The 18,800-nt window shown below is 40.5% G+C and overlaps 1 protein-coding gene across 1 annotated transcript in view; it reads left to right on the top strand.

The window, feature by feature from the left end:
* LAMB4 (laminin subunit beta 4) overlaps window positions 1-16,198 on the top strand; it is a 114,493-nt gene extending 98,295 nt beyond the window's left edge. Inside the window, 4 exon segments of the mRNA XM_068972397.1 lie at window positions 2,626-2,764; window positions 6,097-6,270; window positions 7,523-7,676; window positions 16,059-16,198. Of these exon segments, the coding sequence (XP_068828498.1) occupies window positions 2,626-2,764; window positions 6,097-6,270; window positions 7,523-7,676; window positions 16,059-16,198 (607 nt within the window).
* Window positions 16,199-18,800: the final 2,602 nt, after the last annotated feature.

Raw genomic sequence — 18,800 nt, 5'->3', positions numbered from 1 at the left:
TAATATTCTCCTCATGCTCTAACAGGCAATCTGCTGAAAGGCCATCAGAAAAATATTTGCCCAAGGAGCTAGCATAAGGGGCTATAGCATTCAAATGAAATTACCCTCTGATAGTTCATTGCCCAAATTGAAGTTGTCTGTGGAGGTGCCCCAGAAAGCTGGGAAGCTGGGAGGCAGTGCATAAAGGTGCTGGTTTCCCATTTTTCTTAGACTGAGCGCCCTTCCTGTGGTCTGTTACCTCTTTATACCGATATACAACAGTAAATGCCGTATATTGCTGCTACTGCTGCTGCTATGTCGCTTCAGTCATGTCCGACTCTGTGCGACCCCATAGATAGACAGCAGCCCACCAGCCTCCCCTGTCCCTGGGATACTCCAGGCAAGAACACTGGAGTGGGTTGCCATTTCCTTCTCCAGTGCATGAAAGTGAAAAGTGAAAGTAAAGTTGCTCAGTCGTGCCTGACTCATAGTGACCCCATGGACTGCAGCCTACCAGGCTCCTCATGTATTAATTATATGCCAATATCTTAACAAGTGGTGGGAATATCTGTATTTCCCCCTTCTTTTACACTGATTTTTGGTTCTTTCTATATTTATGGCAATAAGCAGTACTTTGAAAATCTAAACTTAAAATATATATATCTCACGTTAAAAAGATATGATGGTAAGGAAGAGAAGAAAAGGACTCTAGTGCCCCAAGAGTAGTACTGGAGTAGAATGATACATACAGCACACAAAGCCAACCAGTTCTTGGTTCCTTTTGCCCTTGTCGACTTCATTAACCAAAGATGAGAAGCCACCTGGATGTTTTTATGATCATGGGGTACTGTGAGTCAAGGTCATAGGGTCAGTGGATAATGGTACCATCCTCTACATCCACCATCACTTTTGGATGCCCTGAAGCAGAGCTGAGACCTGAACTATCTCACCATCCACTTATACAAATAAAGTCCCTCAGACTCCACTGAAAGCCCAGCCCCTCCCAGTTTTACTATTTACAACTAGGAATATTAAGTAACTACAGCACGATCATACTGCTGTTAAAAATGATGCCGATGAAGTAACATGCAGAGATTTTTACAGTGTATAATGTTAATATGTTTAAAAAGAAGGTAACACTTTATACACAGAAGAGGCTCTCAGTCATGAAAACAAAAATCTTGTAAGGACAAAAATGTTAGAATATGCCAATATCATAAAAAGTGGTAGAACCATTGGTACATTTTTCTCTCCGATATTTTTTTCTTCTTTCTTCTCTTTTGGGGAGTGCTCTCTAAATGTACTATAATGAGCAATACATTGAAAATCTAAGGGAAAAAAGAATACAGTAAAAAGATACAGGGATAGGGGGAGTTATGAGAAGGCAAGACTCCAGAACCCCCTTCTGTAACTGTAGAGAAAGGAGTGTAGGAAAGGAAAGCTACATACTGTATGAGTCTTACTCTAAGACCTTCTGGAAATAGCACAACTATGGGGACAGTGAAAAAAAAAAAGATCAGTGGTTGCAGGGATTGAGGCGAGGGATGAATAGGCAAACACAGAGGAATTTTAGGGCAGTGAAAATACTCAGTTTGATACTATAGTGATAAATGCATGTCATTATACATTTGTCCAAACCCACAGAATGGACAACACCAAGAGTGAGCCCTAATGTAAACTGTGGACTTTGGGTGATTATGGTGTGTCAGTGTAGATTCATCAGTTGTAACAAATGGACCCTCTGGTGCGGGGTGTCAATAACTGGGGAGGTTATAAGTGTATGGGAACTCTCTGTACCTCCCTCTCAATTTTGCTGTGACCCTAAAACTGCTCTTAAAAAAATAGTATTTTTCTTTAAAAAGAAAAAAATTACCACTGGGAGGAGAGAATGGGTTGATTGGAGAAGAGGATGTTTTGCCATTTAGCTATTTTTGCTCCTACACAAGCATTTCTACTATGCCTCTACTAAGGTCAGTCAGCTATCTCCCTGACTTCGTACCTTCTTCCAAAGGTTCTTCTGAGCCCATAGATCTAAGTATCTGGTGAATGTTGACTTGAGGTGAGCTCATTTCTGTAAAATAGACTATCACTTGGAATGCTTGTGATTTTAACCTCTGACTGGGCCCCTGGGCGCCTGGAATGTCAGTGAAGCTTAAATAAACCTGAATAAACACAGCCTGTAAATGCGAAGCCTTTCACTCTCTTTGCTCTCTGTGGAGCCTCTTGACTTGCCCACCCCCAGCCCCTCACCTCCAATAAGAATTTCAAGAGCATTGCTTAAGTTTGAGGAGTCAGGAAAGAACTGGCTGAAGATAGTTTTTTGTTGTTGTTGTTCCAAGCTTGGCATTTTTATTACCCAAACAGCTCTGCTTATGACAAGTTAAGAAATGATATCTATATCTTTGATTTCCATACCTGGCAAAATCTGTACCTATGTAGGCATATACAATATGTGTTTTTATTGGCATTTAAATATGCCTGTTTTTCAAAATGAAGACTTCAGTGCTTTGCCTTGCTTGAGAGTAATTTAAACAGACTTTATAAATAATTCAGGAAAGTTTTTGGTTGAGTCGAATGAACTCTCAAGGTGAAATAAATGAATAATTGTATATTTATCTAATCTGATATGTTAATATCTTACCTCAGAAAAGCAGAAAATGTTCTATCAAATCTCAGCAAAATGTTGAATAAGTTGCAACAAGTTCAGATCACTCAAGGACGGGCAGATTCTACCATCACACAGCTGACTGCCGAGATAACAAAATTCAGAAAGGACGAACTTCAGGTATTTTATCTTCTTTGAAACTAACCTGAAATAAACTTCAACTGTGGAGACAGCACAGGTTTTATGTCTGCCAATGTCATGCTTGTCTTATCTGTTCAATGGAATTATTATGATAAATTAGGCTATGATCGTATCGTATGTGTAATTAATGTACTACAGAGCTCTCCCAGCATTATCTCTTTTCACTGTTGGCCAAGCCTGGGGGACAAAGCAAGTGCTACCACCAACTTGTAAATGAAGAAACTAAGACCTGGGGAGACTAAGTCATTTGCCTAAGGTCACACAGCTAATTAGTGATAGATTTGAGGACAGTTTGTCCCTTCTTTTTTTTTTAATTTTTAAATTGGAGTATAGTTGATTTACAGTGTTATGCCAGTGTCTGCTGTTCAGCAAAGTAATTCAGTTTTACATATATATACATTCTTCTTAAAATATTCTTTTCCATTATGGTTTATCCCAGGAGATTGGATATAGCTCCCTGTCCTATAGAGTAGGACCTTGTTGTTTATCCATTCTAAATGTAATATTTAACATCCACCACCCCCAAATACCCAGTCCATCCCTCCCAGCCCTCCGCCCCCACTCCCCATGTTGGCAATCAGAAATCTGATCTCTATGTCTGTGAGTCTGTTTCTGTTTGGTAGATAGGTTTATTTGTGTTGTATCTTAAATTCCACCTGGAAGTGATGTCATATTATCCCTTCTTATACCAGGGAAAGTCATAGAGCTTTGAAAGCTCACCAACCAAAGAAATTAAGTTAATTGTTGCCAGACTTTTATAATGAAGTTTACAGAAAATCTCACCAGCATATCCTAAAACTGAAAGATAACCCAAAAGAAAGGGTTCCATCCAGAGTTTGGCAGGAATAAAGCCATGCTTTAACCCACTTGATGGGTCTGGACGAGGAAGCCTGGCAGTTAAAGGACAAAACGGGTCCTAGTCTGAGAGTCCATGACATCTCTCCTCCAAGGCTCATCCCCTTCCCAGCAGACTGCAAGCTCCTCAGTCTCTGCTCTTCAGCTCAGTTTAGATATCTAAATACAGGCATCCTGAAAAGAAAAGCAGAAAGCACCAGAACAGGATTAGGACACCAGTAAATTAAAAAAAGTTTAGATATGAAGAGGTTGCACATATATAGGAGCAAAAAGTAAAGAAGGCCTCCAGGTTTTCTCCTTCTGTACATCTACTCTAGACTAGGGGTTGGCAAAATACAGCCCAGGGGCCACATGCACCCACCAACTGTTGTAGTGTCCAAAGTCACACAGTTCAATTGGAATTCAGCCACATATTGTCCATAGATCATCTGCGCAGCCACAGCACTGAGTTGAATAGTTACAATCAAGATTTTCTGGACCACAATGTATAAAATGTTTACTGTCAGGCCCATTACAGAAAAAACTTACAGATTCCTACTCTAGAAAAACTCCCACATATACCTGAGGGCACAGGAAGGGGCTTCTCTGTTTCTAGCAGCGTGATGGACCAGTACACAAAGGAACCCGCCTAGCCAAAAAAAAAGAAAGAAACCTGAAAATGTTATTTTAAAACATTTTTAAATGCATTGCTGAATTGGTAAAAAAAAAAAATGGAGGACATCTTCAGAGGCCAAAAATGACGGGAAAGCATGATCCAGAGAGGTAATTGATCAGGAAGCCGGCAGAAGGCAGCTGCCAATCCCTGGGGTATCAGCACTGCTGGTTTTCATAGCTGCCATAAGTAATAGAAAAACCTATGCAAGGAAGCCATGAGGCCCCTGCAGAGGGTAGGGTCCTTAAAAGGCACACCCTCAAGGAAATGTTAGACCATTACACAGAGAGAGATGGTATAGACACTAGCCTCTGTGTAGAGGGGGATAATCTTCACTGAGAATTATTAACAAGCTGGCTCTCAGGTAAGATGGGGCTAGAATCCACACTACCTGTGTGACCCCCATAAACCAAGCTAAAAATGTCATTTAAAGTCACCCTGAGTTGTCAAGGCCCTCAGATGCCTGACAGAGGCCATGAGAAATCCTTTCCAAAGGACTGTACCTTAAAACCAAGCCTCAAAGGGTTCCCTTAAAACACATAATAAAGAAACAAAATGCCTTAAGGAAGAATCATCAGAAATAGCAAACAAGAGAATCAGAATGCAGGAGACTGAATATAACCATTACTGGATATCCGATACAAAATAAGAGTGTTTATTATGCTTAAGAAAAATCAAAGAAGGTATGAAACTTTGACCAAAGAACGAAAGAGATAACAAATGACAAATCAGACTTTTAGACATCATAAGCATAGTCACCAAAATAAGGAATAAGGGTAGTTCAGTTCAGTTCAGTCACTCTGTCGTGTCCGACTCTTTGCAACCCCATGAACCGCAGCACATCAGGCCTCCCTGTCCAAATAACGGTAAAAGGTTTGTTATTATTTATAAGGGAGAAAAAAATTAGAAGCCACCCCTGCATCACCAGAGAAGAGAAAAGTCAACTTTTGTACAGTCAAACTGTGAGACACTTTAAATTGGTAAAAGTGAATATACAAGAGCTATGCAAATTGGCTTAAATGACCTGTACAAGCATAATTTTTAATTTAAAAATTCAAGCTGCAGAAAAAAACAGGATGCTATATATGTAAAAAGTTTAAAAGTAGAAAATACTGTATTTTGTTGCTGCTGCTGCTGCTAAGTTGCGTCAGTCATGTCCGACTCTGTGCGACCCCGTAGACGGCAGCCCACCAGACTCCCCCGTCCCTGGGATTCTCCAGGCAAGAACACTGGAGTGGGTTGCCATTTCCTTCTCCAATGCATGAAAGCAAAAAGTGAAAGTGAAGTCGCTCAGTCTCCTAGCGACCCCATGGACTGCAGCCTACCAGGCTTCTCCATCCATGGGATTTTCCAGGCAAGAATACTGGAGTGGAGTGCCATTGCCTTCTCCACTGTATTTTGTTAGAAATACCCAAAAAGACAGCTAATACACACACACACACACACACAGAATGAAATGGAAGTATGTGGAATGAAAAGTGTTAGATTCAGGGTGGTGCTAACCTTTGAGGAGGTGGAGGGAGGTATGGAGAGGAGGGTGGTACACCTAAGGCCTTGGCTCATGGCATTACTTACTCTGAAGCCAGAGGGTGGCTACATTGATATGTGCCATATTTTCTCTTATACCCTATTATCAGAAGCATCTTATTATAACATTGTTTTAATAGAACAGAAAAAGCAAAGGAACAGTTTTCTTTCCCTTTACACCTAGATTATTTGTGGAGGGATCATTACATCATTTATTTTCTTGTTTGTTTATTACCTAAGGAGACTTCTTCTTTTCTGGTGTTTCAATCAACAGCAGGCTGAAAATGAGGCCCAGGAGATGAAGAATAAGCTAGACGTAGCAAAGCACCAGTCAGCGTTGGAGGGTGGACTTGCCCAGCTGCAGACCACACTGCAGAGGAATCGAGGAGAGGCTGGCCATGCACGAGCTCAGGCTGAAGCGGCCCGGCACCAGGCTGGGGGCCTTGGGGAGGTCATTGATCCTACCTCTGCCACCAAGAGCAGACAAACAGTGCTTCTGTGAAAGATAATCCCTTAACCCCAGATTTTTGAGTCATTTGTCAGCATTTCCTTTAGTGCTGGTCCGTGTTCCCTAGTGTGTGTGTAGGGAACCCGCTGGGCGTGGAGACGCTTCTTCTGTACACGGAGGGCTGTCTCCCAAAGAAGAGTTTTGTGACTAGATTATGTTAGACTGTTTACTCCCATCTAGTCGAATTTTTTCCTAAACTCCCAAACGTTCACAATTTATGTCACGGGTCTAACTACGTATTTGCCCTTTGCTCTAATTAAATCACATCGCAGATAAAGAACTACAAGTCACCTGCCAAAGAGAATAGATTGAGTTACAAAAATCAGAGTGAATTCATGAACCAGTTGTGGAAAATGGCCTATTCATTTCGGTTGCTGAAAGAGGCTGTCAACTCATTTTCTTGGCAGGAAATCCGGTTGGTCTCATTCATATAGCAGCTTAAGCAAAAGAAAGAGGTTGAAGTGTTTTTTATAACTGGTGTATTTTCTTGCTCTTAATTCCTAATGTGCAGGGTACATTTTTTGCTGACTTGGGAGGTGAGGGTGTTTTCTGTGAAACAGAGGTTGAGAAAGGTGCTTCCTGCCCACCTTCTACCACTTCCGTAGTCCATTCCTGGGTCGGGCCTGTATTCATCTGTCTAACGTTCTAGGTTGTCAGCCACTCAGGCTGACCCTGAAGATTTCCCTTCTAATATTGAGGGAGCGCTTCATAACCTCCTGCCTCCCTTCCTACCACGCTCCTATCTCACCTTTGTACCAAGCAAATCCTGTGTCCTTGCTGCTTCTGAATGTTCACCACTCGCTCTGACCTTCACCTTGCACTTGTAAGTGCTCAACCCAACTGAACCAAGACCTTTGTCCAGGGCAGCCCTGAGTCAGTTCTGTCCTGTGTAGCTCTCACCTTATACTTCAGGACAAACTGGTACCTCATAAATAGTTGCCATCACATAAAACAATGTTTGATATTTTACAACAGGAAATTTTCATTTTTAGTTCACTAAAGCTGAGAATTTTTTCAGCCTGTAAACAAACAAGCAATACCAATGAAAGCCCTGCTGGACATCTCAGAGTGACTCAAGCATATTGAGTAGATGAGGGTTGCCTCTCACTCCTTTTATGAACAGTATCAGGCAGACATCACATGTGTGTGTGCTTTACAAGTATCTTCTGATAATGAGAATGTTACTGTGTTGTAGGAGTTTGTTGAGCTACAGAATCAATATGCTGTTCTTCAGCATAAGATGAGCGCATCAGGGCTGACGAAGGAAACATTAGGAAAAGTGAAACAGCCAGAAGGTGCTGCAGCGAAACCGGCTGGAGACACAGAGGACAAGATGGGAAGAAGAGCAAGTACCCATTCTTTATATGCTCCCAGATTTTTGGAGGTATAATCGACAAATAGAATTGTATGTATTTAAAGTGTACAATGTGATGGTTTGATGAATATGTATGTTGTGAAATGACTACTACAATTAAGTTAACACATCCACCACCTCACATAACTACCTTTTTGAGCTGGTGGTTTAGTCACTAAGTTGTGTCCGATTCTTGTGACCCCCATGGACTGCACAGGCTGGCCTTTCTGTCCATGGGATTTTCCAGGCAAGAACACTGGAGTGGGTTGCCATTTCCTTCTCCAGGGGATCTTCCCAACCCAGGGATTGAACCTGGGTCTCCTGCACTGCAGGCAGATTCTTTACTGACTGAGCTGCCAGGGATGCCTGTGAAGTTGCTCAGTCATGTCTGACTCTTTGTGATCCCATGGAATGAAGCCTACCAGGCACCTCCATCCATGGAAGTTTCCAGGCAGGAGTACTGGAGTGAGTTGTCACTTCCTTCTCCAGGGGATCTACCTGACCTGAGGATTGAACCTGGGTCTCCCGCATTGCAGGCAGACTCTTTACCCTCTGAGCCACCAGGGAAGCCCAGCCTTTTCGTGTATGTGGTAATAATGCTTCTGATCTACTGGTGTGCACAATACAATCTGATTGATCCACAGAACCATTCATCTTACAACTGGAAGTTTGTATTCTTTGACTAACATCTCCGCAATGTCCTCTACGCCCCTGCAACCCATGGCAGCCGCAATTCTCATTCTGTGTGTTTAGAGTCCACATACGAGTGAGATCATATAGTATTTGTCTTTCTCTGTCTGGTTGATTTTCACTTAGCATAATGTCCTCTAGGTTCATCCATTGTTACATATGGGCAAGATTTCCTTGTTTTTAATAGCTGAACTATATTTATATGTATATATGTATATATCTGATACGTGAATATATGCCTCTCACAGTGTTTGTATCCAGTCGTCCATGGACAGACACAGGTTATTTCCACGTCTCAGCTGTTGTGAATAGTGTTGCAGTGAACACAGGGGAGCAGTATCTCTTTGAGATACAGATTTTGTTTCTTTCAGATGAATACACACGTTGAAGATTCCCAGATCATGTAATAGTTCTATCTATCCTTCTATGCACTCCCCCTGTTTGACAATAACATCATATTAATAATATTCCACCTTCCTAGTAGGACAAATACTGGTTTCAATTTATGGTTGACACAGTTTAACCACTTATGAGTCCACTGAGTTGAGACAGAAGTAGGAGCTGGGTTTGTGACTATAACAGAACATGCCTTTTGCCTGGTCTCACTTCAAAGAGTATTGATGAACTCTGACCTGTACTAATTGGAGCACACTGAAATCGCCTTTAGTCACCTTAAAATGCCTTTGTCCTAATTCGGTGCTTCTGTTATTTCTCTGGCTGTGCTGGGTCTTGCGCTGGGTCTTAGTTGTGGCATGCAGGATCTTCAGTTGTAGCCTGTGGACTCTAGTTCCCTGACAAGGATTGAACCCAGGCCCCCTGCATCGGGAGCACAGAGTCTTAGCCACTAGACCACCAAGAAAATTCCCTAATTTGGTGCTTCTTAATCAGGGGTGATTTTCTCCCCTCCCCTGGGGATAAAAATGTTTGAAGACAGTCCTGTTTGTCACAACTAGTGGTTCAACTAACGTTCTAGTGGATGGAGGTTAGCGATGTTGCTAAATGTTCTATAATCCACAGAATGTCTCCCTGATAATAAACAGTTGTTCTGCCCAAAATATCACTAGTGCCAAGGTGGGGAACCCTGTCCTCACCTATGCTGCTCATTTTCTCTTCTCCTTCAAATTACTTTTTTGGAGTTAGTATGATCTAGACTCTAGAATGCTACGTCATTTCGCACGGGTCTGTAGGTAGCAACTCGGAAGGAAACACACACTGAACAAAATGGAAATTTTGATGCACAAGAAGTGTAGTAAATATTGGTACTATATGTAATACGGATAATTAATGAGACCCTACTGTATAGCTCAGGGAACTCTACTCAGAGCTCTGTGGTGAACTAAATGGGAGGGAAATCAAAACACAAAGAAGGGATATATGTATATATATATAGCTGATTCACTTTGGTGTACAGAAGAAACTAAGCCTACAGTGGAAACTAACCCAACATTGTAAAGCAACTATGTGCACGCATGCTCAGTCATGACTGATTGTTTGTGACCCTGTGGACTATAGCCTGCCAGGCTTCTCTGTCCATGGAATTTTCCAGGCAAGAACACTGGAGTGGGTTGCCATTTCCTATTCCAGAGGATCTTCCCAACCAGGGATCGAACTGGTGTCTCCTGCATTGCAGGCAGATTCTTTACCACTTGCACCACCTGGAGAACCCAAAGTAACTACATTCCAATAAAAATTAACTTAAATAATAAAAGCCAAAGAACCATGAAAAACATAGACCAATTTGGCTAAAGAATTAGCTTCCATCGGACATCAGAAGTTAAGTAAATAAATAGTTATGTAAACACAGAACACATATAATTTAAAAGTTAATCGGTCTACTTTTCCCACAGCTGATACTTGTTATTGTTCTGGGCAGTCATCATGTCCTGAACCACCTCTAAATCATCAAGAAATATCAAATGATGAGTGGTCTAGTTTTACTTATTGTTGTGTTTATTGTTTCCCGAAGACCCTGATGCTGGGAAACATTGAGGGCAAGAAGAGAAGGAGATGACAGAGGAAGAGATGGTTGGATGGCATCAACTAATCAATGGACGTGAGTTTAAGCAAGCTCCAGGAAATAGTGAAGGACAAGGAAGCCTGGAGTGCTGCAGTCCATGAGATCACAAAGAGTCAGACACCGCTTAGCAGCTGAACAACAAATGCTTTCAAGTTAACCAGATTCATTTGGAATATAAGTAACTCTCAAAATATTAAAATAACTGAAACTCCTCACTTATAAGGGCTTCTTTATTATAAAATGAATTGTAGGGAGAAATATCACTAACCTCAGATATGCAGATGCAAAGAAAGCAAAGAAGAACTAAAGAGCCTCTTGATGAAAGTGAAAGAAGAGAGTGAAAAAGTTGGCTTAAAACTCAACATTTAAAAAACTAAGATCATGGCAACTGGTCCCATCACTTTATGGCAAATAGATGGGGAAACAATGGAAACAGTGAGAGCCTTTATTTTGGGGGCTCCAAAATCACTGCAGATGGTGACTGCAGCCATGAAATTAAAAGATGCTTACTCCTTGGAAGAAAAGTTATGACCAACCTAGACAGCATATTAAAAAGCAGAGACATTACTTTGCCGACAAAGGTCCATCCAGTCAAAGCTATGGATTTTCCAGTGACCATGTATGGATGTGTGTGTGTGTGTATGTTAATCGATCAGTCGTGTCCAACTCTTTGTGACTCCGTGGATTGTAGCCCACCAGGCTCCTCTGTTTATTGGATTTTCTAGGCAAGGATACTGGAGTTGGACTATAAAGAAAGCTGAGTGCTGAAGAACTGATGCTTTTGAACTGGGGTATTGGAGAAGACTTGAGAGTCCCTTGGACTGCAAGATCAAACCATTGAATTCTAAAGGAAATCAGTCCTGAATATTCATTGGAAGGACTGATGCTGAAACTGAAACTCCAGTACTTTGGCCACCTGATGCAAAGAACTGACTCATTGGAAAAGACCCTGATGCTGGAAAAGATTGAAGGCATGAGGAAAAGGGGATGACAGAGGATGAGATTGTTGGATGGAATCACTGACTCAATGTAGATGAGCTTGAGCAAGCTCCAGGAGTTGGTGAAGGACAGGGAAGCCTGGCATGCTGCAGTCCATGGGATCACAGAGTCAGACACAACTGAGCGACTGAACTGAACTGATTATAAAATGAGTCTTTGGCCCTATAACCATTTATATCACTGCTATGACATGAAAAAAAATGAAAATGCGACGTCACTGTGGGCCAAAGTCAGGGAAAATAACACCATACTCTTACTGTTGGATATCTCTGGGGAAGGGGTGGGTGAAGAGGAAAAATACTACTTTTTACATTTGTAGAATTGTTTTAAAAGTAGTGAGCTTCTTTTCATTTTCAGTATTTTCCTAATAATTTTAAAAATACTAAGATTCAAAAGGACAAATATTTTTTTACCTTGAATTCCAGGGGCAATACCATGAAGAATCAGTTTCTATTATTCCCAGACCTTGGTCCCTGTTATGGGAACAAAAACACAAGAAGAATCCTTTCTGTCTTATATTTTATGTCAGGGTCCACATTGTTTCCACTTTCCCACATAGACTAAAACTTTCACAGTTCTTGAAATTAAGTTGGAAGAGAAGTTTAAGTCAGGGGACATCTACTCAGAGAGACCGAAAATAATGCCTTCTACTTCTTTCTTTCTTCTCACTTTAAGGCTGTTTTCACAACTCCACAAGATAGGAAAATAAAACAGTGGTTTGGCCATCTTCCTAACTCTGCCACTTGGGAACAGGCTGAACCACAAGGGTTGTATTCTATCCCATCTGTTAGGAAGAGAGGCCCATGGGATTCCAGAAAGGAGCCCTGACTTAACTTGACCAGGTCAAAGTGAAGAGAGTAGAGAGTGGGCCCCAGTCTATAGCCAAGATCCCTCTGCAGAGCTTTGTGTCAGTCAGGATCCTAGCAAGAAATGAAAACACACTTGGATACAATTCTGGATCGTGTGTTTATAAGCAGAGTTGTCTCAGTTAGGTATTCAACACATCACAAACTGTTCCCCAAATTTAACGTCTTAGAACAACAAGCATGCACTGTTTTTCTGTGGGTCTCTCCTGGGGTGTTACTCAAGCAGCTGCATTGGCTGATGGATCAACTGGCTGGTCTGCCAGGGCCCAGGATTGGCTGAGGTACTGCCTCTCTCCACCGGGTCTTTCAGCTCAGGTTGCTTGACAACCTGGTGGTTACAGGGTTCCATTGAGTGAGTAGAAGGCCCAAGGTTCTTGAGGTCCAGCAACATCATTTCTTCTGCTTTCTGTTGGTCCAAACATCTGGCAAAGAAAGCTAGACCTGGTTTGAGGGGAGAAGGTAAATAGGCTGTATTTCTTGTCGGAAGGAATTAGAATAGAAGCCCAGGAATTAAGAGCATCAGCCAAGGGCGTGGAGGTCCTGGGTGACCAGCAGAGAAGCCATTAGCATCCCTGAAGAAGCCACGAGAAGCAGGAGTGTGAGTGCTAGAAAGCAGCCCTGGGAACACCAGGGCAGAAGGGAGGAGGCCGCATTGCAGGAGTTGGACTCAAAAGATGGCAGAACTGCCAGAACCCTGCTGCTCCCCAGGGATGCAATCTGCTCACTCCCCTCCCCCCACCACCCATCACTTCTCAGAACCGCCTGGCTGCCAAGTGTGAATGAAAGCCAGAGGTCAAGGGAGCCAGGTGATATCATCCAGGGAGGCTGGCTTTCCAGGACAGGCAGGATGGGGAACGGATTTGGTGGGGCAAATGAAGAGTATCCAGCATGCTCTTATTAAATTACTTGGTAGAAACACCAGGATCTATTAATATTTTTCTCTTCCTACAAATAGTCTTCTAATGCTAAAACCCCTCTTTAATCCCACATGGCCTGTATGTGAAAGTTTCTAGTGATTAATAGAATGCTCATCACCTACCATAGCAACTTCTTAGTCTTTGAACTGCTGTGACTACTAGAAAGTTGTTGTTTTTTTTTTTTTTGGTTGTGCCTTGTAACATGTTTGATCCTAACCAGGGATCAGACCCATGCTCCCTGTGTTGAGAGTATGGAGTCTTAACCACTGGACCACCAGGGAAAGTTCTTTATATTCAGACAGAATCTTCCTTCATGAAGCTTTCATGTGCTGGTTTTATACTATGTCCTCGGGATGACCAAACGTGTACACTCTGCTTTTCTGCCCACAAGTACTTGAAAATAGATATAGTACATATCCTGAATCTTCTTTCTCCATTTGAAGCATAACCAGTTAATTCAACTTTTGTTCACAAGACAGTTTCATGTTTCTTCAGCAATCTAGCTTATAATGCTACATGCTACATGCTAGTTTGACAGTAACCCCAAACCAACTGAGTATCCACATGTGATACAACCAAGTGAAGTGAAACACTTACTTCTTTCTTTTAGAAGTTCCACTAAAGAAGGTCACTTTCTTTTCTAAAGGCCACCTCACACTGTTAACTGTAGCTCTGTCTACCTCTTTCATCCACTACACTATGAGCTCCTGGTTAGGGTTTACTATAATTCCCAAGTATTTGTTGGATAAAGAACAGATAAGTAAATGCTTGGATGGATGCATGCATGGATGAATTCATGGATGGGTGTGTGGATGGATTTATGCAATCATAGATAAGATGAAAGGATGGATAAGAGTGAAAGGCATTACTTTGCTTTTACTGTTCAGGGACTTCAGTATCCGAGAAGAATGAATAAATGTACATGTCTTTAAAAATGTCTTCAGGCTTTTTTACTGAAAAATTCGGAAGCCCTAAAGTGATGGAAACTTGTTTAAAAAGTGAAGTTAAAATAGCAAGAATAAACTTTTGTAAATACAGTAAGTCACCATATCCAACCAAAGCTCATCATCTCTCTTCATTTCTAATGAAATCTATTTCTCTGTAGACAAAAATACCAATTTATCTGCTGATTTGAGTGAAAACCTTGAGAAATCTGGTGAAAATAAGTGATTTATGCATTCAAACCATAAAACTAAATATGCCCTTAACTGACATATAAATCCCTGTGTTTTGTATAATGGGGATATTTAGGAGTAATCTATCAAATAGAAAGATATCATTTAATCCATTTTTTTTTTCTTTTTTAATTAATTTTTATCGGAGTATAGTTGATTTACAATGTTGTGTTTCTGCAGTAGAGAAAAGTGAATCAGTTATACATAAACATGTATCCACTCTTTTGCAGGTTCTTCCCCCAAATAGGTCATTACAGAGTATTATTGTAGTATTGTGCTACGTGGTATTGTAGTATTGTGCTACGTGGTAGGTTCTTATTAGTTTTCCATTTTATATATGGTAGTGCATTTACATCAATCCCAGTCTTCCAGTTTTCTTTCCCCCACTTTCATCCTTGGTAGCCATGTTTGTTTTCTACATCTGTGACTGTTTCTATTTTGTGATTCCACATATAAGTGATATCATGATATTTGTCTTTTTCTGACTTACTTCATTCATTATGACAATCTCTAGGTTCATCCATGTTGCTGCAAATGACATTATTTCATTATTTTTTATGGCTAAGTAACATTCCCCTGGCGGCTCAGTGATAAAGAATCTGCCTGCTAATGCAGGCGACATAAGGGATGCAGGTCTGATCCCTGGGTTGGGAATAACTCCTGGAGGTAGGGCCTGGCAACCCATTCCCATATTCGTGCCTGGAGAATTCCATGGACAGAGGAGCATGGCAGGCTACAGTTCATAGAGTTGCTCAGAGTCAGACATGACTGAAGCAACTTAGCACACACACATGCCAGTGCAGGAGACATGGTTTAGATCCCTGGCTCAGGAAGATCCCCTGGAGAAGGAAATGGCACCTACTCCAATATTCTTGCCTGGAACAAAATATGGAAAGAGGAGCTTGGGTGGGCTGAAGTTCATGGGGCCGCAAAAGTTGGACAACACTTAGTGACTAAACAACAACAACAACACTCCCTTGTATGTAGGTACCACATCTTCTTTATCCATTCGTCTATTGATAGACTTTTAGGTTACTTTCATGTCCTGGCTATTGTAAATAGTGCTGCAATGAACACTGGGATGCATGCCTTTTTTTCAAATTATGGTTTCTTCCAAATATATGCCCGAGTGGGATTGCTGAATCAAATGGTATCTCTATATTTAATTTGAATGGAAGCACAAAAGACCCCAAATAACCAAAGTAATCTTGAGAAAGAAAAATGGAGAAAATTGAGAAAGAAAAATGGAGGCATCCCGAATTCAGACTATACTACAAAGCTACAATAATCAAATAATCAAAACAATGTGATACTGGCAGAAAAACAGAATATAGACCAATGGAACTGGGTAGTAAGACCAGATAAATCCATGCACCTATGGCCACCTAATCTATGACAAAGGAGGCAAGAATATACAATGGAGAAAGAAACAATCTCTTCAATAAGTGGTGCTGGGAAAACTGGACAGCTACATGTAAAAGAATGAAATTAGAACATTCTCCAACACCATACACAAAAGGAAACTCAGAATGGGTTAAAGACCGAAATGTAAGACTGGATACTATAAAAATTCTTAGAAGAAAACATAGGCAGAACACTGTGACATAAATTGCAGCAAGATCTTTTATGATCCACCTTATAGAGTAATGGAAATAAAAGCAAAAATAAACAAATGGGACCTAATTAAACATTTCCTCCATTTTCTTCTTTAAGATTTGGAAAAGAAGATCTAAGCTTTGAATCTTAGTAAACAAGAAAAAGCTGATCAGCTGAAACAGTTGGAAGATCAAGTCATTGCCATTAAAAATGAAATTATCGACCAAGAAAATAATTATGCTACCTGCTACAGTTAGGTGGAGTTAAAGTGCAGAATCATGTGTGCCTTCATTTCTGGCTTCTGATGAGCAAACCTGAGGAGCTGTGCTGAAGCTGAGAAGCACAAATGACCAGCCTTTTCTGCCTCCTCCTCTGAGCCCTCTCCTTGCCCAGCATGGCTGGGGAGTGAAGTCTGGCCAAGGAAATGCCACTTCATATGGAATAGAAATGGAGTAGTAAAGAGATCATCTCTAGTTTCAGAAAACTTTGCTTTTGCCTTCCTTTCCTTTCATAGCTTAAAAATAATGACTTGCATGTTACAAGTGTAAATCTATAAATAAGTATGTATTTATACTCATTTCAATCCAATGGCCTAAGTGTTAAATAAGTTGCCAGCACTTGGGGTTGGGGGAGTGCAAAGTTCTAATCAACAGGCAAGATGTTTCAGTTAAACAAGATGAGTACATTGTAAAGATCTTCTACATATTATACATATAGTCAGCAATAACATATTATACACTTAAAAAGTAATGAGTGTAAATCTCATATTAAATGTTAACACAATAAGATAAAAATAAATAAATTTAAACAAATTAAGCCAATATCTCTAATACTAGAATGGGATAAATATGGATGGCATATACTAGATTGGCCTATATTTTATTTGGATATGCTTTGTCTGTAAAACTCTTACTCTATTCTGAATAAAATGCATACAATTCAAAATATAACTCGTTTTTACACCCACTTTCCTATGTATTCATTCTCTCAACCAAAGGATTCTGTTTTCCCCAAATGACACTAGAACAATATTCTAGTGTTGGAATATTGAGGAAGGAAGATAAATATTGAGCTACTTTTCATAAGTTGTCTGCAACCACATTTGCTGTAAAAATCTGCTTATTTTTAAAAGACTAGTGATCATGTTATTGTTTAGTATAAAAGATCAGATTGTTTCATTTCAAATCTGCTTATTTTCAAAAGACTAGTGATCATTTTACTGTTTAGTATAAAAGATAGGATTGTTTCATTTCAAAATGGATCTGTTATTTCATATTAACCTGTTTTGCATGTATGTTATAGAATAGAGCACATTGTGAAAGCTCTCCTTCAGAGGGATTATTTTAAGAGAATTTGGCTGCACATCTGTGAATAAGAAATAATATACATCAGTATGAAAGAGAAAAAGCAGCTGGAGCCATTTCCATTAAGGGCTGACTCTTAACAGATGGATTTAAAAACTCAACAAAGGGGCTTTATGATTACATATAAATATGAAATTTCTCTAGATGTAGGTTACCAAGGAAAATCACAGTTTCCCTGGTGATTCTTAAGAATGGGATGAAATTTTCTACAGAAACAACCATCCCAGAAATCTCTCTTGAAATACATGATTATAATCCTTCACACATTTAGCGCTTGGACTTTTGGAAATTTCCACCAACAGCACACAGAATGAGCCAGAGTCAAAGAACACAGCTATCACAAAATATCTATCCAATATAGACAGTGGAACATGCTCCAACTTTCCCGCTGGGATACTGACTTTCAACTTGGTACAAATGATAGACTGAATTTTGCAAGCATGGTGATCTGTTTGCAATAACCATGTCAATTACCTTTTCAGTGGGCAGACTGTACAAATAATAGGCAGCAGAGCAAAGAAAGGATTAAAGAGGGAAGAGTTTCTATCCTCTGACTGGGAAGGCTGTTGAGTTCTGGAGAGAGTGAAAATTCCCCAGTCATGACAAAAGCAGTGTGATCTGGGGAGCCAAGTGTGAGTGCAAAGGCAAAGATAAACCCATGATCTCTGTGGGCCTCCAGGGATTGCATCCTGATGAGGTTAGGAATTATGTGGTGGACTTTGGATAGATGGTGATTAAAAAGTGGTTATGCTTTCAAAACTTTGGTGTTGAAAATAATAAGCGTTGGTTATCTTTTTTAAAATGTACTTGGTGGAAAATCTCATTCCTCAGTAATATCGGATAAATCATCTTCACTTCTATTACTTGCTGTTCAAGATGTGACCAAGGCAAAGATTCAGTGAGAACGTTATCTCTTATACATTGCAAAGTAATTTGACAATGCATAGCAAGATCTAACCTAAGACCAGTTAACCCTGTACATTAAGAAAAAAATCTTAAACACAAGGGTGGGAGGGGGAGTTTTGTGGATAATCCACTGCTGCTGCTGCTAAGTCACTTTAGTCATGTCCAACTCCGTGTGACCCCATGGACGGCAGCCTACCAGACTCCACCATCCCTGGGATTCTCCAGGCAAGAGTACTGGAGTGGGTTGCCATTGCCTTCTCCGCTGCAGCACTACTTATGGTAAAATGAAAGAAATCCAATAATTAACAGCAAAAAAACCCAAATGCTATGATATTTTCCAGTCTGAGTTGCCTTGATTGCAAATGCTGAAAACCAACGATAGTTTATCAAGCAGGAAGGGAATTTCCCCAAAAAGATATAGCACAGAAAATGAAGAAATAGTTGGAGAAAATGTATCCAAGGACAATTATGCATCTGGACTTATATTCAAGATCACACCTCAGGTGACACTCAAGTAAGGATGCTCAGGCTGGCCATGATAGACACTCACCACTGTCCTGTTCATTTCCAACTGTCTCTGCACCCTGAG

The sequence above is a fragment of the Capricornis sumatraensis genome, chromosome 5 (assembly GCF_032405125.1).
Source record: "Capricornis sumatraensis isolate serow.1 chromosome 5, serow.2, whole genome shotgun sequence".
Taxonomy (NCBI): Eukaryota; Metazoa; Chordata; class Mammalia; order Artiodactyla; family Bovidae; genus Capricornis; species Capricornis sumatraensis.
The sequence above is the reverse complement of the archived record's forward strand: the minus strand, read 5'-3'. Positions and strand labels throughout refer to the sequence as shown.